Raw genomic sequence first — 27,000 nt, 5'->3', positions numbered from 1 at the left:
CTGAGGCAGAGTGTCCTGTGGTCTGTGTCTGGGCTCTGGGGTTCTGGATTCTGGTCCCAGCTGTCCACCAGTGTGTCCATGGCCTTTTGGTAAACATGGCTGTGACACACTTTGTCCTTCTGAGAAACCTGTGTGTGGAGGCAGGTGTTGGTGGCTGAGGGTGCTCGAAGGCCGGGCCACCCCAGAGGCAAAGAAGCTCTAAACGGGTCACAGCCCAGTGTCGAGGGAGGGACCAAACTCAGAGCTCAGCTCTGGGACTGACCTCCCTGCCAGTGATTTCCCCCCACAGTGTCCTTCCCTAGAAAGTGTGGCCACTAATTCCAACTCCATCAAGGACATAAGGTATGCACGAGTACCAGGAAGTACGCTCATCACAAGAAGGAACATGTATGAGCATAAGCCTTCCATCCCAGGATGGGGACCGCACAGAGCACACAGGGAAAAGAGATACGCAGCTCTTGAAATTCAGAAGAGGCTTAAGTAAGTCTGCAGGAGACTTGTTAAAAGTCAAGTTTATTCCTTTTAGACTCTTCATAGCCGAACAATACACATGAAGTGTTTATCATCTATGCCGTTAAGGAACTCACAGATGAATGGGCTTGTCACTTCTTCCTAATTTTTTCTTTTTAAAATAATTTTTCTCTCCAGTTTTCATTATTGGCTTACATATTGCCTCTTGTTTGAGGGTGACGTAAGACGTGCTTTCTCATATACTGAATTAATATTTACTATATTGATTCCCAGGTCTGAGCATCTGGCTTCACTTCTGAGCAGAAATGAACCCATTTTTCTTGGTGCTTAGTCAGCATTTCCTCCCCAGACCCTGGGTTCTCCGGACATTCTGGAAGAACCGACTGTGGCCGAACAGTGAGCTATGGCCAAAGAAAGCTTCAGAGGAGCACCTGGCTTTTCCCGGCCACGGCTGAGATACTGTGTTTCTGTGCCGAGTCTCCTGTTTCAGCTCTTAAATCACTAATTGTTAGTAGAGATCTTTAAAAAAAAATGTTGAGATCTTCAAGGAGCCTAAGATTGAAATAGTAGGGTGATGTATAGAATAGAATTGAGAAACACTGACAGATGTATTTTTCTTTATACACAATTAGAAGCACATATAGACTTACAGAAAGAGACTTTTAACCTAGTTAGTTAATAATGTTGGTGACTTTTTTTATCATACTCTGTGATAACATGCCCTTTTACAGACCCGGTTAGACACAGTGGTTGTTCCCCAAGGTTTTGGTGTTGACTATAGCTAAAACAGATGAGGTGAATGAATGATTGCTATTATAGCTGGCTACAAGCAGTTCTTGGTTATAAGAATCTTGAAATTCTTACTAGGAGCCCTTGGTTCCCATCACCATACCCAAGTCAAAGCTAGTAGGCAGCCTCCTTTTCATGGATTTTATTCACTTGGAATTAAAGACAGAAGCTCTTTTTAGCTAATTGCAAAAACTATCTTTTGCAATAATTGGCAGCTTCCGATGTTTCCATTGCTTTTGGGTACGGTAATTAACATGAAGATGGCCGTGAATTTTGGATACGCTCAGTACCTTAAGACAGGAGTGGTGTTAGCTACGTCTGTCAGATTGGTAAGTATGTTCTTCCTTTGATTTGAACACCCAGCCTCCCCTCTGGAAGATATCAAATCCCGGGCTGAAGCTGCCCATCAGTAACACCGATTCTGCTACAAAATGAGCCAGTGAAGATATTGATTGGAAGTGGCATTTGTTAAGGAAATAACACCTGAGATAAAAATGAAACCCTCTTTTGTACAAAGCTCCTTGCTTATCCTCTGCACACTGCGATGGGATTGCAGGCCCGATGCTCCAGACTCCCCATGAGAGCCTGTGGGCTAGTCCTGAAGCTGTTTTCTTTGTGGCTTGCCTCCTGTCCGCTGGGGAGCCCACGCTCCTCTCATTTTCATTCTTTTCCAGCTCTAGTGCTTTTGAACACAGAACCCCCATCCTCCAGCCACCCAGCCTCCACATTCCAGCCCCGTGATCTCATGGTACCCGGCAGAGCTCCCCTGCCATGCCGGCAGGCTGCCTGCTGACTCTTGCAGGGGGAGCAGATGGGAACATAAACTCGCCCGCAAGAGCAGGATGCTCTCTGTATATTTTTAAGACCAGGAATCCAGTTCTCATTTAGAGGCTGTATTTTTTTAATAGCTCCTTGAAAATTGAACAAAACCTTTCTTGTTGCTCTTATTTCTTGATAACATCATTCCCTCTGTGTAGACATATAGAATCACAGAAACTGGAGAATGGAGAAGATACATTAGATCTTGTCTGACCCATCCCCGCTGGTTACAGTTCTTTTTTCCCACAGTCTGTCCTCTAGTGCTTTTCTCTTTTAGTTTTCTCAAGAATTAGTTTCTCCATTTCTCCTGGGGGAAGGATTCCTGAGTTTGACCATGGAGGAATGTATGTGCAAATATTCATAGTCTTTTTTTTTTTCAGCTTGATATTCCTACTCTTCATAGCCCTTTACATTAGCATAAACAGCCCCTCTTTATCCTAAGTCAAGTATTTCTGGATGGTATTTCTTTTCCTCTTCCATTTATTAAGTTCAGAGCTTGTTTTTCTGCTTTGCTTTCTCTCTTCATCAATCAGTCCCTAAAGCCCATTAATCATTTTTTTTTTTTTTTTTTTTTTTTACCTCACTGAAAGCTCCTTTGCTTATTCCCATATCGGGAACCCAGGGTTGGTTAAGATCCCAAGGTACTGAAGAAGCCTCACTGATATGTGTTTATTCCATGTTAACTCACTCACTCTCTCTCTCTCTCTCACCCCCACCCCCCACCCCCAGCCTCGGTTCACAACCACAAACTGTTTCGACAAAAATGTTTTCTAAATTATGATATGGGGAATTACTCATATCAGTCATCTCAGGGCTGCGTGTGTGTGTGTGTGTGTGTGTGTGTGTGCGCGCGTGTGTGCGTATGGTTTTAAGTGGTAAGATTATATTTGTTCTCAGTTACTTAAAAGATATTTTTCATATCCTTGGAGCCACAAATCTTTCAGGTCTCCTGAGTGCTTGGATCAAATGCAATTCTGGACCACAGAACTATGACACATCAGTAGAATGTAGCATTCTATCGTAGAGCTGTTATCTCAGAAGTAGACGGGAAAATAATGACATATGGGGAAAACAGACTGTATTTGTAGGATGTAGAATTCTTGAGGAAAGAGAAGGGCAAAGTTTAAATAGCCTTGGCCCTCACATATCTAAAGCAGATTAGCTCTTAAAAGCTAGTTAGGTATATAGACTTTTTTCTTATATCACTTTTTTTTTTAATATCTCAGCTGTATTGAGGTATAATTGACAAGTGAAACTGTAAGATATTTAAAGTGAACATCACAGTGATTTGATATGCACATGCCTTGTGAAAGGACTTCCTCTGCCTGGTGAATTAACATACCGTCACCTCAGATGTTTATTTTTATTTGTTTGTTTTGTTGAGAATATTTAAGTTCTACTCTCTTAACAAATTCCAGTTATACCATACAGCATTATCAAGTATAATCATCATGTTTTACCTTAGATCCTCACACATTATGGTTTCATGGATTGGAGGACCTAATATTATAAAAACATCACTTCTCCCCAAAGCAATCTATAGATTCAATGCAATCTCAATCACAAACCCCAACAGTGTGTTTTTTTTCTCTTGGAACTGGACAAGGTGATTCTAAAATGTATTGAGAAATATAAAAAGCCAAAGATGAGTAAAATAACTTGAAGAAGAAGGTAAAAAGATTCTCTCCACTGTGTGCCAAGACCTACTAAAAAGGCACTGTAGTGCTGACCAGAGATAGACACATAGACCAATGGGACAGACTGGAAAGACCAGATATAGACAAAAGGATAAAAAGGTGCTTAATTTATGGCAGAAGTGGCATTCCAGAGTAATGGTCAAAGACAGTCTTTTCCATAAAGGTACTGGAACAGTCTGATATATCCATGGGGGGGGGGGGGGTTGTTAAAAGAAATTGGATGCCTACCTCACACCATATGCAAAAAACTCCAAATGGATACACACTTAAATGTAAAAGACGAAACTTCAAAGCATACTCACACATGCATATACATATGCTTTATATATGTATACACACTCATACCTTTATGACATCAAGGTATTGAAAGATTTCTTATATGCCATAAAAATCTGTAGTCAAAAATCATATATTTGGTAAAATGAAGAATATCTCTTCATCAAAAGATAACATAAGGAAGACACATAGCTACACAATGAGAGAACATTTTGGCTATACATGTAATTGATAAAATATTAGTGTCCAGAATATATAAAAATACTTAAATCAGTAAAAGACAATCCATTCTGAGAAAAATAGGCAAAATGACCTCAATAGGCTCTCCACAGAAGAGGAAATAAAAATAGCCAATAACCGTAAGAGTTCTCAATTTCCTTAACAACCAAAGAAATGCAATTAAACCATAATGAGATTCCACCTCATAGCCATCACCTTAGCTCAAAATAAAAATATTAAAAAAAAAATAATGGCAGGGTTAATGAGGATGGAGAGGGACAGAAATTGACGATAGAAATTGCAATATGTTACATAGTTAGGAGTAGTTTAATACCCTGTAGTACACCTGAAGAGCCATGATGCCTACCTTATGACACAGCAGTTAGGTATATACGCTAGAGAAGGTTGGCACACAGAACACAAAGGTGTGGTGTTTTTTTTTTTTCTTTTCTCCGTAACTTAATTTTTGGAAACTTGAAGCCTATAGAAAAGTTGCAATATTAATACAATGAATGTGATGAAGTCTCCCTGGATAGCAGCTAGAGGAAAGAAGTAAGTGATAGTTGCCTTGATATCCCAACTTCACTTACTAGCTGTGTGAGCATGGGCAATCTGTAAAGATCTGTGAGCCTCAGTTACCTCCTCCGTAAATTGGAAGCAATAAAATGCCTGCCATGTTGGGTATTGTAAGAATTAAATGCATTAATGTATATAAAGCCCTGAGCATAAATGCCTATAACATAGTTGCCCAGCAAGTTATGGCTGCTGTTATTAATATTTTGTTGTTGTTAAAAGTGATAATGACACATTTTATTTTTTCAGAACCTTTTAATGACAGCACATTTACTGACGTGTATTCATTTTTTGTGTTTCACTACAGAATGCAAAATTATTCCAGAGAAAAATAGCCTTTTTTTCATCCTCTATTACTTTTTTCTTTCTCATTTTCCTATTACAACTTCAATATTAGAAAGTGCAAACCAGTGAGAATACATGCCCTTAACAAAAATGTTTTTAGAAATTTCAAATAATATATAGAATTAAAAACTACTTTTGAAGAAATAAAAGTATGATTTTATCAAAAATAAAAGGAAATGGAAGCACAAAAAAAGTTACATAACTTTATCAAGAAGCAACATTAGAAATAGTGTGTAGGGGGGCGCCTGGGTGGCTCAGTTGGTTAAGCGTCCGACTTCAGCTCAGGTCACGATCTTGCCGTCCGTGAGTCCGAGCCCCGCGTCGGGCTCTGGGCTGATGGCTCGGAGCCTGGAACCTGCTTCTGATTCTGTGTCTCCCTCTCTCTCTGCCCCTTCCCCGTTCATGCTCTGTCTCTCTCTGTCTCAAAAATAAATTAAAAAACTTTAAAAAAAGAAATAGTGTGTAGGTTTTCTCATTTCTGGCCCAAGATCGTGCACACTGAGTTGTAATATCAGCAGTTATTTTTAAAGAAAACTGAATTAATTAAATAGCACTAGCTCTTAGCTCTAACGGTATGCCTTCCTTGCCTGAACGACAAAATGAATGAAATCACATGAAAAACCTTTGAAATCGCATTAAAAGCCCTTTAATCTCCAATGAAACTTGGTTCTGTGTCTGAAGTCTTGCTCACTGACCCCCAGGCCCACAGTCATCTTTTCCTCTTGGGAACTCCTGCCCATACCCCACTATTTATGGTTGCAAACAGATTACGATCATATTGCCACGTTGTACCATTACATATCTCTTCGTAAACATATCCTGTGTCTCCAATTAGCTTGCATCTCCTGGGGATCCAGACCTTTTCTTATGTGCCTTTGTATGTTCTTGAGTGCAAAAAAAAAAAAAAAAAAAAAAAAAACCTACCCACATTTTAAATATCATTTTCTATCCTTAGTAACACCTAACAGAGTGCTTTGCACAGGCACAAAATAAATGCATAAGGATGACGACTGTCAGATTGCAGTTGTAAAAAATAGAATGAGTCATAGCTATGGTAACACAGGCATAGGATCCATGGATTCTGCCTCAAAAGCAAATGTCTCTCTTCCTCTGTTCCAGAAAGAAGCCGTAAAGCGAGTGTTCTCTGGCATTCAGCCTACAGGAATCCCCCACCTCGGCAATTACCTGGGAGCCATTGAGACCTGGGTGAGATTGCAGGAGGAGCATGGCTCAGTGCTGTACAGCATTGTTGACCTACATTCCATCACTGTCCCCCAAGACCCGGCTGTCCTTCGGCAGAGCATCTTGGACATGACCGCTGTTCTTCTTGCCTGTGGCATAAACCCAGAGAAAAGCATCCTTTTCCAGCAATCTCAGGTCAGCTTCTCAGATGAGAACCAAGAAAACCTGTACTTTCAAATTATTTGAGGAAAAATGTGAATGGTTTATATAGCTGCTATTTATGATTCTTTTTAAATTGTTGAAGTGACTTCATCAGATGCAAAGATTTCGTTGTATTTATTTTTATTTTTTTTAATGTTGATTTATTTTGGAGATGGAGAGACAGAGCATGAGCAGGGGAGGGGCAGAGAGAGAGGGAGACACAGAATCCGAAGCAGGCTCCAGGCTCTGTGCTGTCAGCACAGAGTCCGATGCAGGGCTCGAACTCACAAGCCATGAGATTATGAACTGAGCCGAAGTCGGATGCCCAACAACTGAGCCACCCAGGCACCCCTGTTTTTATTTTTTATTTGAGAGAGAGAGAGAGCATGAGCAGGGGAGAGGGGCAGAGAGAGAGAGAGGGAGGGAGGGATTGACAGAGAGAGAGAGAGAGAGAGAGAGAGAGAATCTTAAACAGGCTCCGCTCTAAGGGCATAGCCTGACACGGGGCTCAATCCCATGATCCTGGGATCATACCCTGAGCCCAAATCAAGAGTCACACGTTCAACCAACTGAGCCACCCAGGTGCCCTGCAATGATTTAATTTTAATGTTTACCCTGCATTCATATCTTTAAATGTCATCATGAGGCAATAGTGTTTTTCACCTTTTCCTCCACTATACTTTACTTGCTTCGTATAACAAAATGTTGCATCTCATTAGTACTTGTAACTCTGGAATTGTTTTTCTCTCCTGGGTTGAATTCAAACTGATGAATTCATACTGTTGACTAATCTCCTGGTGATCAAGGATAGAATTTAGCAACCAGTGGTTTTGCATAATTCCATTTTGCTTTACTGGGTATTGCATTTGGAAGGCCTATTGGATAATTCCCATTGTTCATTCTTTGTATAATAGCTTTTGAGAAGATTTGAGAGAACTGGCTGGGAAATTGGAAGACCATGTCCATTCTCTTGAGTCCAAGCCAAGAAAGGCTTCAGAACAAAGCCAAAATATTTGACTCATATCGTCACTATGGATGAATCAGTTTACTCTTGGACAGGCAGATAGCCTGGACCAGAGACAGGGCACTTAAGAGACTCCCTAGCAAAGAAGATGAAAAATTTAACTGGATCATGCCCTCATTACATATCCACTTTAACGTTATGACAAAGCCCCAGCCCAAGAACAGTGTGTTAGACATGTTTTGGCACATGTTAACATGTATACATGTATGGTATATATAGGTGTGTATGATGTGTTATACATGTGGATATCTCCTTCCTTGATTATAAGCTTCAGACAATCATCATTTTTTTTCAAAGAGAGAGAGACAGAGTGAGAGAGATATATCAGCAGGGGAAGGGCAGAGGGAGAGAGAGAGAGGGAATCTTAAGCAGGCTCCATGCTCAACATGGAGAGCAGTGCTGGGCTCTATCTCATGACTGTGAGATCATGACCTGAGCCAAAATCAAGAGTTGGACGCTGAACCAACTGAGCCACTCAGGAGCCCCTGACAATCATCATTTTTATGTACGTTTTATCACCCGCAAAACTTAGTATAAAAATTCACAGTGACCATTTAAAAAATATGTAATAGGGGCGCCTGGGTGACTCAGTCGGTTAAGTGTCCGACTTCGGCTTATGTCATGATCTCGCGGTCTGTGAGTTCGAGCCCCACGTCGGGCTCTGTGCTGACAGTTCAGAGACTGGAGCCTGCTCCAGATTCTGTGCCTCCCTCTCTCTCTGACCCTCCGCTGCTCATGCTGTGTCTCTCTCTGTCTCAAAAATAAATAAAAACACTTAAAAAAATTAAAAATAAATAAAAATGAATAAATAATATGTAATAAATGAATATCTTCAAAAAATAAATAGATTTATCAGCTTAAAATGTGTTTCCAGCTTGGAGATAATGTGATAAAATAATAGCATCTAATCATTAAAATATCCGTAAAGGCAACTTGTCTCAATTTCATTCCTCACAGTTGGCCTTTAGTTACACATAACTTTTCAAATTCAATCTTGGACTGTTCTAATTGTTATAAGAATATAAATGTACTTGCTTATGTTGAGCATATACCTGCCTCCCTATAATTCCCATCCACTCATTTGACTTACGCTCTCTAAAAATGCAGAATAAATCAACTCTGTCTTCCACATGGCTGCTTTTGAAATACTCAGAGACCTTTATTATGCAATCTCTTTACCCTACAGATCCTTACCCCATAGGTCTTAACCTTCTTCACGCTAGGGGTCCCATCTCGGGAACAGTCTGTCTCTCTGAAAGGAACGTGCCTGTCCTATATCACGAAACAATGTTTATTCAAATCTGTCTCCAACATTATACTGCTGACCATCATTAGAGCCACTTTTTAAGTTACTTGATACACCTTAAGTTCATCTAAGCTATTTTTTTTTCATCTAAGCTATTTTTGATAAAAGCTCCCTTTTGATCCTTATGTGACACTGTTTCTAAAAATGGTATTCCCAGTACCTACTTCCATACTTCTGGAAGGCGAAAATGTCTATGTCTCCACAAAGTAACCACTTGCCAGACTGCCTTGTTAAGTGATATTTGAAATTAAAGGCTCATTTACAACCACATCCAATGCTTGCACTTTGAGCTCATACCCCCAGGAATGATCACATTATAATTTTTTTTCCTTCTTTTTAAAGGATGTTTGGCAGTGATATCTGTAAGCATCTAAAATTTGTGATAATTAAGGTCTCTTCTTCAACGTGATACTTTGTTGTTCAAAGTAGCAATAGAAAGAGTGCCCACAGTATGGGAGACTTTGTGAGAACTCCCTCATAAGTGAGGGATAATGAAAGTCACCTTCCTTGTGATTCTTGTACGGCATGTGATACGCTCATTGGTTCCAATAGTGGTGGTGGGTCTATGTCAGAGACTGCAGGTCATGGTGTTGGCTGTTTCCTCAGTGGCCTTGATGCAGCCTCACAGTGCCTCGAAGTTCCCCTTCTCCCATCCCTGACTGCAGCTCCCTCCGGGGAATTTGGGTAGCCTGCCAGTAAAATGTGAGGGAAGTACTCATCAGCCCATAGTCCACAGTTCGTCCCACAAAGACAATATGAGAAGACTTCCTCAGGTGTCTTTCTAACCTCAAGACATGTTTGGTCTGGGCCATTTCCTTCTTTAACTCAGACAGCCCACCTTAGTACAACTGAGTGGATGGACTGGATGTTTCATCAGGTTTTCTTTCCTTGTTTAAATATTTAATAAAGAAAAATTTCAATATGTATAGAAGAGTAGGGGGTATAGTGTACTGTACCCCCACCACTTGCTAGCCTTTTGTGATTTGTCTCATCAAGGTGGTTTTTTGTGGTTGTTGAAGTATTTTAAAGCAGATAACACGTATCATGGCATCGCAGCCCCTGAATATTTCAGTGCGCCTGTCTGTAAACTGAGAATATTTTCTTCCATAGCCACAATACTGTCATCACACCCAACAAAGCTAATGATAATTCCATATGATCATCTACTACGCAGTCCGTATTCAAATTCCGCTGAGTCTCCCAAAATGTCTTTTATATTTGGCTTGTTTGAATAATGGTCCACACGTTACATTTTTTTTGTATCTTTTGATTTGTTGTTCAAGTTTTATTTTATTTCCCATAGAGTTAATCCTCCACTTAAAAAGAATTAAAACCTTAGGTTTTTTTAGACTCCCACCTTTTTTCATGACTTTGATATGTTGATCAGCCTTTCCTTTATTTGCTATATAATTAGCTCTTTTGAGCACAAAAATAAGCCTTATTTTTTGTTGTTGCTTTTTCTTTGCTCTAATGTGTATTAGCTCATGTTTAGTGGCTATCCACCATGACTCGCAAAGTTGCTCATCGCCGTTTTTAATGGTTGGAATAGACCTATGTTTGTCTAGTGCCTGTAGAATGCCTGGACGTCAGTTCCCTCAGAATGGCCATAAAGCTTCTAGTTGTTCATGGAGGATGATGGGAAGTTCTTCCTCATGCTTTATCTTGAAAGTATGAAGGCATGTATTGGATTTGCTTCTTAGAACCATTCTCAAATAGAAGTATAATCAAACAAGCTAGTCTCCCTGAAACAGTTATTATTCTAGACACGTGGCCCCATATTTGCATTGTTCTATTAGGTGAAAGAATCCTCATGGTGTTCATGTTTTATGTCTTACCATACAAAAATCAATAATTAACAACTGTCTTTATCAATCTGTGGAGTCTCCAATAGATGGAGACTGAAAAGAAAATGCTCATAGCATTTAGGAAAAAAATTGGAAGTCATGTTTATTAGAAAACTAATATTTTTAAATATATAAGATTGGAAAAGCCTTTTCATGTGTATGATATCTCTTTTAATCCTCAAAAGAGCACATGAGTCAGGGATTACTGTTCTTTCACAGGTTTCACATTAAGGTATGAAAATGTTCAGTAAATTCTAAAATGTCCTCAGAATCATCTCTGAGAGGTGCCTGATACCTAGTAAATGTTTAACAAATGTGGCTTCTTAATTTGACCTGTCATACAGGTGGCAAATCCAGGACTCTTTTTTTCCTCCTAAGGCACCACTTTTGGAAGGTATTCTCATGGGAGAGAACCTTATTCTGCCCCCCACCATGCCTTTGCCTCAGTAGCTGGCGTCTGGGGGACAGCGGAGAGCCAGGGCTGACCTCGAGGTCCTCACTGTTTCTTGCTTGGACAGTCATATCACCCTTCCACTCCTGCCTCAGGCCCTCATATCAGCCATCCTTCCCCCACATTGCAGCCACGGTCATCTTTCTACTTCAGATATCTCAGCACCTCTCTCCTATCCTCAGGTTAAAAATCTAAACTCAAGGGGCCCCTGGGTGGCTCAGTTGGTTAAGCGTCCGACTTTGGCTCAGGTCATGACCTCACGGTTTGTGGGTTCAAGCCCTGCATCTGGCTGTGTGCTGATAGCCTGGAGCCTGGAGGCTGCTTCAGATTCTGTGTCTCCCTCTCTGTCTGCCCCTCCCCCACTCACAAGTGTCTGTCTCTCAAAAATAAACATTAAAAAAAGAATTTTTTTTGATCTAAACTCAATTTCTAGAAAGCCCTTCAAGAATGAGGCCCCTGATATGTATTTATAAAATATACCTACATATGGGGCGCCTGGGTGGCTCAGTCGGTTAAGTGTCCGACTTCGGCTCAGGTCATGATCTCACGGTTTGTGAGTTCGAGCCCTGCGTCGGACTCTGTGCTGACAGCTCGGAGCCTGGAGCCTGCTTCTGTTCTGTGTCTCCTTCTCTCTCTGTCCCTCCCCAACTTGTGCTCTGTCTCTCTATGTCTCTCAAAAAATAAATAAATGTAAAAAAATTTAAAAGAAAAATATACCTACATATTTTGTATTTATATATTATAAAATATTTTTACATATTTTTATACATTATATTTATTATAAAATAATCTATATAATTTATATACATAAGGGGATATTATTCAGCCATAAAAAGGAATGAAATCTTGCCACTTGCAACTACATGGATAGACCTCGAGCATATAATGCTAATCGAAATAAGTCACTGAAAGATGTACCATATGATTTCACTCATGTGGAATTTAAGAAACAAAACAAAGGAGCAAAGTCAAAAAAAAAGAGAGAGAGACAAACCAAGAAACAGACTCTTAACTATAGAGAAGCTAGTGGTTACCAGATGGGAGGGGATGGAGGGATGGGTGTAGTAGGTGGTGTGCAGTAAGGAGTACCCTTGCGATGAGCACCGGGTGATGTATGTTAAGTGATAAATCACCATATTGTACACGTGAAACTAACATTACACTATATGTTAACTATACTAGAACTAAAATTAAAAACGTAATTAAAAAAAAAAAAAGAACAAGGCCCCTAAGAACATCAGTCCAGTGTTGTTTCCACTCTACCACTTTTCATTCATCAGGTTGTTTTTGTTCAGATGATCTGATTAGCTTTTACTAATAACTCTTTAAAGCAAGAGTTGGGGGAGGTTCTGGTTTTATTTTGAGAAAATTTGATAAATCAGTTCTTAACTTTCAAAGCAGATAACTTAGAGGTCAGTTGTCTATTTAACAAGGGTTTTTGTTAGGTCCTTTCTCTGGGAGTTTTATAATGCATTCAAGCATTTAATTGATCATGAAACATGTAACCAAGAGGGTAGGGATTTAGAAAACAATTATACTTCAAGCCAATGCCAGCTAAAATTAGATATACCTTCATTACCCTACCCATACACTGTTATTTACAAATAAAATTAAGAATTTTGGGGGCGCCTGAGTGGCTCAGTCGGTTGAGTGGCTGATTCTTGGTTCTGGCTCAGGTCATGATCTCCCAGCTCGTGAGATCAAGCCCCACATCAGCCTCTGTACTGACAGTACATAGCCTGCTTGGGATTCTCTCTCTCCCTCTCTTTCTCTGCGCCTCCCCCACTCATGCATGTGTTCTCTCTCTCTCTCCTATACTAAATAAACTTTTTAAAAAAAGAATTTTTGAAATTGCGAGCTAGAGAAAAATTTTTAATTATATAGCGCCCTCTTTTCGTGTATTATCCATTGTGTTAAGCAAAGTACTTGAAGCTAAATCCAAGACCTGTTCCCCAGGTGCTATTGTTGTACATGGGAGTAAGTTCTAGCAATCATTTGAAGTAGGGAAGGAATTTAGCTGTGCTATAATACTTATTTTACCAATAATTTTCATTTCCAATCCTCTGCATTCTTTCTCAGCAGTCTGACTGAAACAATTTAGACTTATTGAAGATTTTTCTCATTATTTTCTTTTTCTTTCTCTCCCAGTGGCCTCTAGTCATGGTGCTTCCCCTAAAATATGTTTGCCATATGTGGGGAATTTTACAGAGCCTCTCTTCTGAAAGGTGTGTGTGTGTGTGTGTGTGTGTGTGTGTGTGTGTGTGTGTGAGAGAGAGAGAGAGAGAGAGAGAGAGAGAGACTGAGAAGGAGAGAGAGCAAGCAAGCCCACTTGTGTGTGTGTTTGGCAGAAGTTTCCATCCCAATGCCAAAATCAATGGTCTTTTATTTCCAGCAGGCCTGAGTGCACATCCAGTCTGATTCCCACAGCTGTCTCTGAGGTGCACCTCTCCACATCTTTAGTTGTTACTTTCCTTGTGAACTAATCACCCTGCGGATGGAAGATAAAAGCTGGAGTTCATAGCTTTAGGCGCTGGCTTTCTGCCAGAGCCAGGAGAAAAGGACAGTTTGGGCCAGCAGACAGTATGTTACAGAGAGCTCCAGCACTGTCCAGGGAAGAGTTGAGGGAGAAGAGTGGAATCTACAGCTTTGGAATGTGGCTTCAGTCTCTAATTAGAGTTATGTTTTGTTTTCCAGGAAACTAAAATCAATAATAGTAATAATAATAATAATAATAATAATAATAATAAAGGATAGTAAATAGTAACGAAGCTCTCACATGTATCCTGGCTCATGTACACAAACAAAAGGTGTACCTGACCCACTGTCCCTCATCTCAGAGGTGTGAGATCCCCAACACTTAAACTTGAACAGACAGTCTCATGTTTTCACTTACCCAGGAATTTTGGAAGCCTATTTGACAATACATATTTATAGTTGTTGAACTCTCAAAGTTGTTAGGCTACCAACAACAGGTGCAACATACAACTCAGAAAGAAAGTAGGGGCCCCTGTCTGGCTCAGTCGGTAAAGCACGCAACCCTCGATCTCGGGGTTGTGAGTTCGAGCCCACGTTGGGTGTGGAGATCACTTAAAAAATATATAAGTTTTTTAAAAAAGAAAGAAAGCAAACAAACATCCGTAAAGATTAATGGACTTGAGAAATCAATTTATAAAATTGCCATTACCTCCAAAGTTTCTAGGGAGAGACAAAGGATCTGAATGGCTCATGGTATAAATAATAGAGAGAAGTTAGGAAGATTACACAACCAAACTCCCCAAGTATTTCTTTCTCTAAGAAGTTTCCACTGGTACCACTTGCTCGCCTGGATTGATACTCCCTGTGACGTCATGAGCAAGCTACAGTCGTTTTGCTGCCTCCATCCTGGACCACAGGATTAAGTCGTATCATAATGATACTTTCAGGAAGAGTTCTATTTTACTATCATAGCAATGGTGGAAAAAGTACAGGTTTTACAGCCAGTTATAGTTCGCCTGAATCGTACTGTGACCTCTTTTTGTTGTCACAGGCTGGGCAAGTTCTCTGAACCCCTGTTTTAATGTCTAGAAGAGGGATATTTAAATAATAGGACATATCATACCTGGTAAGTGTTAACTTTCTTTCTTGCCCTACCCCACTACACACAATACTGCTCCCACCGAGGCTTCTTGATACCGTGAAGATTTAAGGGTGGAGTGGAATTGGAAAGTGCAGCTCAAATGAATGATAGTACCTATCTTCATACTCAGTAATCAGATATTTTCTGAAAAGTGTATTGTTGAAGGTTTTGGGGGAGCTTCTTAAATAGTTCAGGGTGCCTGCGTGGCTCAGTCAGGTAAGCGTCCAACTTCAGCTCAGATCGTGGTCTCACGGTTCGTGAATTCGAGCCCCACATTGGACTCTCTGCTCTCAGCACAGAGCCTGCTTCAGATCCTCTGTCTCCCCTCTCCCTCTGCCCCTCCCCTGCTCAAGTTCTCTCTCTCAAAAATAAATAAGCATTAAAAAAAAAAAAAAAAGAGTTCAGATATTCAAAAAAGCAGGAAGATGAATGGTTGCTTTTTGCAATGCTAACCTTTGGGCATACTTACTTATTAATGCTTTTTGTTTTTTAAGAAATAAGATATTATGAGTATAGTAAAAACTTTCTACTTAGCTCCCTCTAATCCCATTCCACTTGCTGCCTCCCCAGAGGTAACCACTGTATTGAATTTGATATTCATCATTCCAGTGTATGTGTTTATGTTTTTATTGCATAGGCTTTAGCCGTAACAGTCCGTATTATTAATTTTTCATGTTTTAAAACTTTATATAGGTGGTGGTATGCACATAGCTTCCTGCATCTCTAGTTTTGTGTGCAGCATTACCAGGCTGAGATTTGTTCATTTTGACTGCTGTCGATATTCCACTGTCTGGCTCTATCACAATTTATCCATTTCCCCAGTAAAGAATATTTAGATTTTTTTTCTCCAGTTTTTTGTTATTATAAACAATACTATAGCATGCTTGTATATGCTTTATGTGTACGCCTGAAAGAGTTTTCTAGGTATGCGTACCTAAAGTGGGATCATGACAATGTGTGACATACATCATCAGCTTTACTGGATATAGCCAGATTGCTCTCCAAATTGGCATTCCAGTTTATATTCCTACCAATAGAAAAGGAAAAGAGAAATTACTCCCTGTCTACCATGTGAGCACGCAGTGGAAAGCAGCTGTCTGTCTGCACACCAGGAAGAGAGCTCTCACCAGAACCTGACCCTGCTGGCACCCTGAGTTTGGGCTTCCATCCTCCAAAAATGTGAGACAACAAATTTCTGTTGTTTAAGCTACCCAGTGTGGGGTATCTTGTTATGACAGCCAAGCAGATTAATACAGAGCTACTTAGCCATTACCATAAGCGGAAGGCTTGTGCTTGGATAGGAAATTCAATATTGTTAACATGTCAGTTCTCTCTAATTTGATCCATAGATTCATTGCAATCTTAATTGAGATGTTGTAGACACTGACAAATTGAATTTGAAATGTATATGGCAATACAGAGTACTTAGGATACCCAAAACAGTTTTGAAAGAGAAAACACAGTTGGAGGACTCATACCACCTTTCCTTAAGACTTACTCTAAAGCTACAATAATCAAGTGAGTGTGGTCTTGAGATAAGAATAGACTAATAGATCAATGCAAAGGAATAGGGAATCCAGAAGTATACCCACATCCAGAAGCCAAATGTTTTCAACAAAAGTGTCAAACCATTTCAGTGGGAGAAAGATAGTCTTTTCAGCAAATGGTTTTAGGTGTCCAACTGGATATCCATATGGGGAGAGGGGAATGAACCTTGGCTCTTATCTTACACCATTCACAACACATCAACCTAAAACTACCATAGACCTAAATGTAAATGTGAAAACTATAAAACTTCCAGAGGAAATCATGGGGGGAATCTTCCAGACCTTGAGGGTAGGCAAAGCCTTCTTAGAAAGTACAAGAAAAGCATTTAACTTAAAAGAAAATGTTGATACTTGTTTGAGTTCCTGAAAAGATAAAGCTTCTATTCTTTTTTTTTTTTTTTAATTTTTATTTTAGAGAGTGTGTGAGCAGGGGAGAGGGCCAGAGGGAGAGAGAGAATCCCAAGCAGGCTCCATGCTCAGCACGGAGCCTGATGGGCTTGATGCAAGGCTGAATCCCCTGACCCTGGGATCATGACCTGAGCCGAAATCAAGAGTCAGATGCTCAACCGACTGAGCCACCCAAGCGCCCCAAAGCTTCTATTTTTTGAAAGACACCATTAAGAAAATGAAAAGGTGAGCCATAAAGTAGGAGAAAATATTTTTAATACATGCATTTGACAAACTCTGTGCCAAATATATACAGGACTCTTAACTCAGTGAGACAGCCTAATTTTGTAATTGGACACTATATTTGAAAAGACATTTTACAAATGAAGAAGTAAGCACGTGAAAAGCTCAACATCATGGTTGTCAGAGAAATGTAAAATAAAACCACAGAGATATACCATTTCACCCACTTGGTTGACTAAAATTAAAAATACTGGCAATACTAAATTTCAGTAAGGTTATGAAGCAGATTGAACTCTCATACATTGCTAGCAAAAATACAAAATGGCAGTTTCTTACAAAATTAAACATATGTTTACCCAATGACCCAGTAATTCCAGTCCTGGGTATTTTCCCAAGAGAAATGAAAACATTGCCTACAAAATGACTTGTACACAAATGTTCATAGTATTTTAGTTATAATAGCCCCCCAAAATCTTAAACACCCATCAACGAGTAAATAGATAAACCATTGTAGAATATTCAGTTAATGGAATACTATTCAACCATGAAAAGGAGTATATCACACTGTGGAGGAGTCTCAGAAATATTATGTTGCTAGAAGCCAAGCACAGAAGAGTTCATATTATATAATTCCATTTACAGGCTATTCTAGGATAGGCAGAACTAATCCATAATAACAGAAAACAGGTCAGTGGTTTCCAGAGCAGGGGTGAGGGATTTGTTGCAAAGGGGCATGAGGGAACTTTTGGGGGACATTGAAATGTTCTTTGTCTTGATGGGTGTGGTGGTTACACATGTAAATTGGTCAAAACTCATTGGACTGAACAACTAAAATAGGTACATCTTACTGTGTATAAATTATGCCCCACCAAAGTTGATTTAATATAAAAAAAATTTTTTTGAAATAAGTAGACACTCTGGATGTCGTTATATAAGTCAAAAGAAAAAAGAACCATGGAATTGTGTACGAACACTACAGGTATTTCAATGTAGCTGTTGTTCAGACATTTAAAATGGCGCAGACAAAACAGATATGGCATGAAAATGTCATCCAATCTTTGAGTCATCCATTCACAGTGAAGCCAAGAATCAACCTGCTACAGATTTAGTAACTAAACAAATTATTTGATTTGTTGAGGTAACGTGTTCCTTGTACTTCTTCAAATGGTACAGATTGTAAACCAGCCAGAAGCACTGTGAAACCAAGTGTTACCACTATTGGCATCCCTCCAGGGAAAGTGTGAGAGCAATGTGCTTATTAGGACAGTGTTTAGAATTAGATTGAAGGGATTTTTTTTTTTAATTTTTTTTAACGCTTATTTATTTTTGAGAGAGACAGAGACTGAATGAGAGCTGGAGAGGGGCAGAGAAAGAGAGAGACACAGAATCCAAAGCAGGCTCCAGGCTCTGAGCTGTCAGCACAGAGCCTGACGCAGGGCTTGAGCCCACAGCCATGAGATCACCACCTGAGCCGAGGTTGGATGCTTAACCAACTGAGCCACCCAGGCGCCCCTTGATTGAAGGGATTTTAACTGCCAAGAATTTTGGGAAATTTTAGTCAAAAACTGAAAAGAGCTTAAAATAAGAATATGAAAACCATCTTATAATTTAAGATTTTCATTATTTTTGCTTTGAAATTGATGTGCTTCCTTGTCTAAACATTATCCAAATCAAAGCAAACAAAAAATATGTAGGGAGAGCCATATTTTACAAACATATTTTCTCTCTTTTTTTTAAGACCTTATTTTTAAGTAATCACTACACCCAATGTGGGGCTCCAACTTACAACCCCAAGATCAAGAGTTGCACGCTCCACTGAATGAGCCAGCCAGGCACCCCTACAAACATATTTTCTACTTCGTTACGTCACAGGATTACGAACACAACGAAGTGTTTGTGTTTTTAATGAAGTGCAACGTGACCCCTTACCTGGGCTTAGTCTGTTCTTACTTCTTATACTTCTTTACTTCTCTGATTCACTGATACATAACCACTTCTTCCTTTTAGGATTTTCTCTTGACTCTAATGATAGGGCAGTAATGTATTTTTCTTCTACTCCTCTGATCATTTGTTTCCTTGACTGACTCTCTTGAATCCGCAGTTCTGTCCTGAGATAAAAATCCCTCTCTATATATTCTGCCCTCCTAAAGTCTTACCTCCTTCTATAACTTTCAGCCATTTTCTCTCCCATCTTTGCTGCCAGCGCCTACCTTTCTTCTTAATTCTACACTTGCACTTCTAAGCTACCTTCTAGGCATCTCGATCTGGATTACTTTCCCAAATCTCAACTTCAACATACCGGAAGCCAGGGCTTTCCTTTTTGCCTCTGACCAGTCCCTCCACCTGATTTTTTAAAATAATTTGAGGCAAGATTCATGTAACATAAAATTAGCCATTTTTCCTAACTTGAGAAATAACTTTAATCTGTATGTTTTTCTTTACACAGTATTTTTAAAAAATAGTGGTAAAATACACATCACATAAAATTTATCATCTTAACCATTTTTAAGTGTACCATTCAAAAATGTTAAATACAGTTCCACTGTTGTGTAACCAATCTCCATAACTTTTCATCTTAGAAAACTAAAGCTCTGTACCCATTAAACAACAATTTCACATTCTCCACCTCCTCCAGTCCCTGGTCACCAATTTTCTGTCTCTATGAGTTTGACTACTCTAGGTAATTCGTGTAAGTAAAATCATACAGTATTTGTCTTTTGTGACTGTCTTATTTCACTGAGCCTCATGTCCTCAAGGCTCATCTGTGTTATAGCATGTGTCAGAAATGTTTTTGTTTTTAAGGCTGAATAATATTCTGTTGTATGCATATACCTCATTTTGTTTATCCATTTGTCTGCCAAAGGACATTTGTGTTTCTTCCACTTATTGACTATTGTGAATATGGGGGCACAAATGCTCGAGACCCTGCTTTGAATTTTTTATATCTATACCCAGAAGTATGCTGGATCATGTGGTAATTCTACCTGTAATTTTTTGAGGACCACCTTACTGTTTTCCATAGCAGTTGGACCATTTTGCATTCCCACCAACAAAGGTTCCAATTTCCCTGTCCTCACCAGCCCTTGTTATTTTCTGGGCTTTTTGTTTGTTTGTTTGTTTTTGATAGCAGCCATCTAATGGATATGAGGTGATACCTCATTGTGGTTTTAATGTGCATTTTTATAATGATTAGTGATGTTGAGCATCTTTTCATATGCTTGTTGGTCATTTGTATATCTTCGGAGAAATGTCTATTCAAGTCCTTTGCCCATTTTCTTAAATCAGACTGTTTGTTTGTTGAGTTGTAGGAGTTATTTTCTCCCATTTTGTAGGTTGCCTTTACACTTTGATTGTATATTCTTGATGAAAAAAAGGTTTTAATTTTGATGTACTCCAAAAAACCTCCATTATTTTGTTGGACCTAAATTCCCAGGGCTATTGGACATGCCCACACAGAAATTTAAAATAGAAGCTACTAAAAAATGGATTTTATTTTTTTTAATTTTTTAAAAGTTTTTATGTATTCATTTCGAGAGAGAATCCCAAGCAGGCTCTGCACTGTCAGCACAGAGCCTGATGGAGCACTCGAACTCTGGAAATGTGAGATCTTGACCTGAGCCGAAACCAAGAGTTGGACGCTTAACCGACCAAGCCACCCAGGCGCCCCAAAATTGGATTTTATTTACAAAATAAGCAAACTGTCTGCCATCAAGTTATGTACAGGATAGCTAACACTCATCCTTCCTCAAGGTAGCCAATTTTGAGAGTTGCTTGTGGTAGACTGTTATTGTTTTAATTATTCATGTTCATTTCCTGTAAGAACAGGGATCAGCCAACTTTTTCTGTAAAGGCACAGATAGTAAATATTTTAGGCTTTGCAAGCCACATGCAGTCTCTGTCACCCCTGCCATCACCACCACCTCTTCTCCTTTTCCTCCTCCTATTTTGCCTTCTCCTCCCTCTCACTCTTTTTCATTTGATTATCCTTTATTTATTTTTGAGAAAGAGAGAGACCAGGGGAGGGGCAGCAGAAGAGGGAGACAGAGAATCCCAAGCAGGCCCTATGCTGTCAGCCAGAGCCTGATGTGGGGCTTGACCCCACAAACTGAGATCATGACCTGAGCTGAAGTCAAGAGCTGGACGCTTAACCAACTCAGCTACCCAGGTGCCCCTATTTGATTACCCTTTAAAAATGTAGAAACCAGGGGCGCCTGGGTGGCTCAGTCGGTTGAGCGACCAACTCCAGCTCAGGTCATGATCTCACAGTTTGTGGGTTCGAGCCCCACGTCAGGCTCTGTGCTGACAACTCAGAGCCTGGAGCCTGCTTTGGATTCTGTGTCTCCCTCTCTCTCTGCCCCTCCCCCACTCATGCTCTGTCTCTCTCTCTCTGTCTCAGATATAAATAAACATTAAAAAAAAAAAATTAAAAAAAAATGTAGAAACCATTCTTAGCCCATGGACTGAACAAACACAGTCCACAGGCCAAAGGCCTGTGAGCAGTAGTTTGCTAACCCTAGCAATAGTTTGCTAGTAGTATGAGGATTAAGTGCCCTCATCCACTGGCATGTGACTCTGAGTGCATCCTATAGGAGAAGTGTCTATTCCTACTCCACTGATGTTGGGTTCCTCCATATGACAGTAAAAAGTGAGTGGGCATTGTATACATGATGCCTAAACAGAACCTTTAAAAGCAATTTCCTGTTTGTTATAACTCTGCTGCTCTTTTCTTCTAACTTGAGAATGGCATGTTCCAGATAGGGAATACTCCTTCCGTTTGGGTCTTGGAATGAGGAGGTGTATAAGATAGAGCTATAGCCAGCCTTCAGCTACCAATATATAATGTGTATGAGAAAGAAGCCATTGCTATAAGCCATTTATGTTGGGGGTTACTTGTTACTCAGCATAGCCAAGAAATAGCTGGCTATTTAATATAATGCAATAGATTTTTTTAAATCCATATATACACACATACGTACATATACACAATATGCAATACAGTTTAGATGGGGATGACTTTTAACTCAACTGCAGGCTGATAGAAGCTGTTTATTTAGCTTGGGAAATATTGGACTAGAAAACGTATAGAAAAAATCCAAATGTGTACACATAAATACTGACAGTTGAAGAGAGTGAGTGAGAGTTTATCGTTGATAACATACTGCTTTTAATTAAGATCAGATCCCCAAACAAGGTTCTGTGAAGGGGATTTGTCATGGGGATGATGAGTCCAATAAAAATACTCAGCCTGAAATTGTTGGTTTTGAGAAGATATGATAAATGGGAATTTGTGAGTCTGAATGATCTTCCAAGTGTTCTAACCAAAATTTATAGGGCCTGATTCCTGGGAAGATAGTGTTTCTATGGGAAATAGTAAAATCCTGAGGGACACTGAGGGTATTTTAGACATTTGATCCACTATTTACTGAACCAGCTAATTGCTTGAATGCATTTGATTGCTACCTAACAGCTATAGCTTTGGGAATCATGGTATTCTATGTTCTTTTTGTTAATTAGATATTTTTAGAGAATAATGTAACAAACATTCATGTTTCCAACAGCAAGGGTGAATATTGTTAACATTTTGTCATATTTGCTTGACTTTCTTATATTAAAAAAATGATTATGAAGTTGAGGTCCCCTTTAATTCTTCCCCTTGCCACTCCCCATACCCCTCCTCCCTGCATGCCTTTTCTCTCTCCCCAGGCAACCAAAATCATAGATTTGGTGTGTGTCAATCTAGCCAATCTTTCATACTGGTTTTCACATATAATTTCATGACCAATATATAATATTTTAATTTGTATGGTTTTTAAAAATTATATAAGTAATGCCATATTTGGGTGCTTGTAGCAATTTTCTTTATTCATGCAGCAGTATGTTTTTGTGATCTCACATTTATACATATAAATCTAGTTCATTTCTTTTATGTGTTGTATAGTGTGCTATTATATAAATATGCCACACTTTATTTAGACATTTCCCCATTAATCAATCTTTAATTTCATTCATGCATTCATTTAACAAATATTTATTGAGCACTTACTGTGTTCTTGGTACTCTGCTAGGTATTCCCATTGCTTTGCCACCATGGTACTCATAACTATAGTAAATTTTCCAAACATAAGGTATATGAGGTGATAGGTTATTCAGAAAAACATTAAGGGATATTAGGAGTGTCATTGAGGGAGACAGATTGTTATGTTAAACAGTGCAGTCTGGTAAGCCTCCTTAATGATATTTTAGCAAAAACTTAAGGTGAAGGAGTCAGCCAGGTGGCTATCTGGGAGAAGAGAATTCCTATCACAAAAAAAGAGCCCTTGCAAAGCCCCTAGGGTGGGAACATGCCTGGTGTGTTCAGGGAACCCAAGAAGGCCAGCATGGCTGGAGAAGAGGGAGCAGAGAGGGAGGAGGGCTGGAGGACTGGAATCACAGATGTTACAGGGTTGAATAGGAGTCGATGATCGTGCCTGGTCCTGTAGGCCATTATAAGGACTTTGGCTTTTACTCAAAGGAAATGGGAAGTGCTGGGTTTTGAACAGAAAAGTCGCATGATCTATGGTTTTAAAAGATCAGTTGAGCTGTGTTGAGAATAGATTGTATGAGCAGTCAGGTGGAAGCATGGAGACCAATCAGCAAGTTATTACAGTAATCTAGGTGAGGGTTGATGGTGCCTTAGACCAGGGTGCTAGCAGAAGTGTTAAAAAGTGGTAAGATCCTGAATATATTTTAAAGGTAGAATTAACAAGATTTGCAGATGGATTAGATGTGGAGCGTAAGAGAAAATGAGGTGTGAGAATATCTCCAAGGTTTTTGCCTAAGTCACTGCAAGGATGGAGTTGCCACCAACAGAGATGACAACTGTGGACAGAACAGGTGCAGGATGGAAGAGTGGGAAGTCAGTTTGGGATGTGTTGAGTTTGAGGTGTCCACTAGGTATCTATGTAAAGATGCTCAATAGTATAGAAGTCTAGAGTTCAGCAAGGAGGTCTGGCTGAAAGTACAAATTCAAAGGTCATCAGTTATATAGATTGTATTTAAAACCATGATTACAGGGGCGCCTGGGTGGCTTAATTGGTTGAGTGTCTGACTCTTGCTTTCAGCTCAGGTCGTGATCTCACGGTTCGTGAGTTTGAGCCCTACGTTCTGCTCTGTGCTGACAGTGTGGGGCCTGCTTGGAATTCTCTCTCCCTCTCTCTCACTCAGCCCCTCCCCCACTCGTGCTCTCTTTGTCTCTCTGTCAAAAATAAAATAAACTTAAAATGGTATATTTCCAGGGTTGTGCATCCATCACCACAATCAATTTTAGAACATTTTGTCGCTCTAGAAAGAAACGTTGTGTCCATTGCCCTCTCTACCCACTCCCTGGCAACCAGTACTCTTAACCTTGTCTTCTGTGGATTTGCCTTTTCTGAACCTTTCATAAAAACGGAATCATACAGCATGTGTTATTTTGTGATTGGCTTCTTTCATTTAACATAATGTTTTCAATGTATACCCATGTTTTCGTACTTCATTTGTTTTTATTGTTGAATAATATTCCACATTTTGTTCATTCATCAGTCAACAGATATTTGGGTTGTAATCACATTTTAGCTATTGCGAATAATGCTGCCATGAACATTTGTGTAAAGCTTTTCATATGGATGTATGTTTTCAGTTTTCTTGGGATACACCTAGGAGTGAAATTGCTAGTCATAGGGTAGGTAAATCTATATCTAACATTCTGAGGGACTGTTAAACTGTTTTGAAAGTGGCTGCATCACTTTGTGTATGAGGGTTCTACCACCAATGTATAGGGATTCCAAGTTCTCCATTTCCTTCCCAAAACTTGTTATGGTCTGTCTTTTTTTATTTTAGCTATTCTAGTGAGTGTGAAGTGGTATTTCAATGTGGTTTTGGTTTATCTTTTCCTAATGACTAATGTTGTTGACCTTCTTTTCATATGCTTATTGGCTGTTTATCTTCTTTGAAGAAATATCTTTTCAAATCCTTATCATTTTTTACTTGCATTTATTTGTCTTTTATTGTTGAGTTATAAAGCGTTTTCTTATATATTCAGGATACAGTTCTCTTATCAGATGTATGATTTGCAAATATCTTCCCCATTTTGTGAATCATCTTTCACTTTCTTGATGGTGTCCGTTGAAACACAAAAGTTGTTAATTTTGATGAAGTCCAGTTTGTTGATTTTTTTTCTTTTGTTGCTTATGCTTTTGGTGTCATATCTAACAAGCCACTGCTTACCCCAAGGCCATGGAGATTTACTCCTATGTTTTTTTTCTGAACATTTTATAGTTTCAGCTGTTAACATTTAGGTCTGTGATCCTAAATTTTGAGTTGATTTTTATAGATTATGAGAGGTTAGGGTCCAATATCATTCTTGTGCATGTAAACATTGCATGTAGATATTCACTTATCCCACCACCATTTGTTGAAAGACTATTCTTTGCCCCCAGTGAATTGTCTCAGCACCCTTGGTGAAAATCAGTGGGCTGTAGATGTGTGGATTTAATTCTGGGCTCTCGATTCTATTGGTCTATATATTCTATCCTTATACCAGTACTGCACTGTTCGATTACTGTAGTATTACATTGACCGATTTTTGGATGTTAAACCAAGCTTGCATTTCTGGAACAAATCCCACTTGATCATGTTGTGTAATTCTTTATCTATGTTGCTGGATTTGGTTCATTAGTATTTTGTTAGGATTCTTGCATCTATATTTTTTTTTATATTTTTTATTTTTTTAATGTTTATTTATTTTTGAGACAGAGAGAGACAGAGCATGAACGGGGGAGGGTCAGAGAGAGAGAGAGGGAGACACCGAATCTGAAACAGGCTCCAGGCTCTGAGCAGTCGGCACAGAGCCTGACGCGGGGCTCGAACTCACGGACCGCGAGATCGTGACCTGAGCCGAAGTCGGACGCTCAACCGACTGAGCCACCCAGGCGCCCCTTGCATCTATATTTGTAAAGGCTATCAGTCTGTGGTCGTCTTTTGTTGTGATGCCTTTGCCCGACTTTGGTACCAAGATAATACTGGCCTCCTAGAATGAGTAGGGAAGCACGCTTTTTTTATTTTCTGGAAGAGACTATGAAGAATTGGTATTTAGTATTTTTAAATTTGTAAGAATTCTCTAATGAAATCCCGCACACACTTAGGGTTCACTTTTGTCATTGCTGTTTGTTTGTTGACTTTCCTGCATCAGTTCTGTAAAGTCTGTTTACACTGCCGTGTCTAGCCACTGCAGTCTCTGTTGGGTTAGCTTAGTGTTCAGGTACAAATTGAACAGACATTTCCAAATGCCTTGATCCTGTATTCTTGACCCTTTGTTGAGGGATTTATACAGGGTCTGAAGGTGGGGCAGAGGTGAAAGATTAGGATCTCTTCTGGACATGTGCAGAGCCCTGCACATGCGTGTGTCCTTTTAGATGCCCACGAATATGTCAGTCAGATCTTTCCCCAGTACCCCACGGCCATATTATTTCCCAGCTTTTTCCTAGTTTTTAGCTAGCCTCTTGTTTTCCCCTACTGGTATCAGCACCTCAGACAGCTGCAGTCTTAAATCATTGCTGCCGATTATTTCTGGAAAATGTCCTACGGGTAGGGTTTTTACCACTGAGTGGGCTCGAAGTGAGGTCAATTAACAGCAAGCCCTGCCAGTGAGGTTTTTCCACAGAGCTGTCAGACAGCTCAAGGAGTGACAGTTGTATGCAGATGAGAATTGACTTTTCGAGAAGCTCCTAACCCAGTCTTTCCCTTCCAGTGGCTGCTAGGCTGCTGGTTTTCAGAGCCACCACAGACATGGGCAGGGGTGAGGGGAATAGGGTGAGTTTAAATGCCGCACAACTCTGTTTTTACTGAGATTCAGATTATTTTTCTTAAGTAGGTACTCTTGCCGTTATGGCAAGCCTTTGGTTCCTTTTCAGAATTCTATAAAAATTGCCTTTGACAATTTGTGCTGGTGTTCTCATTGCTTTTATGGAAGAGCAGATTGTCAGAGGTTATTC

The 27,000-nt window shown here is 39.6% G+C and overlaps 1 protein-coding gene across 3 annotated transcripts in view; it reads left to right on the top strand.

Moving 5' to 3' along the window:
- The window catches only part of WARS2 (tryptophanyl tRNA synthetase 2, mitochondrial), a 95,694-nt gene that overhangs the window by 43,863 nt on the left and 24,831 nt on the right, over positions 1-27,000 (top strand). For all 3 annotated transcript variants that reach the window (XM_042993886.1, XM_007075683.3, XM_042993885.1), the window contains exon 2: positions 6,309-6,566. In XM_042993886.1, the coding sequence (XP_042849820.1) occupies positions 6,309-6,566 (258 nt within the window). The remainder of the gene's footprint in view (positions 1-6,308; positions 6,567-27,000) is intronic.

Source organism: Panthera tigris, chromosome C1, assembly GCF_018350195.1.
Source record: "Panthera tigris isolate Pti1 chromosome C1, P.tigris_Pti1_mat1.1, whole genome shotgun sequence".
Taxonomy (NCBI): domain Eukaryota; kingdom Metazoa; phylum Chordata; class Mammalia; order Carnivora; family Felidae; genus Panthera; species Panthera tigris.
Note: the sequence above shows the minus strand (reverse complement) of the source record. Positions and strands in the feature narration are given on the sequence as shown.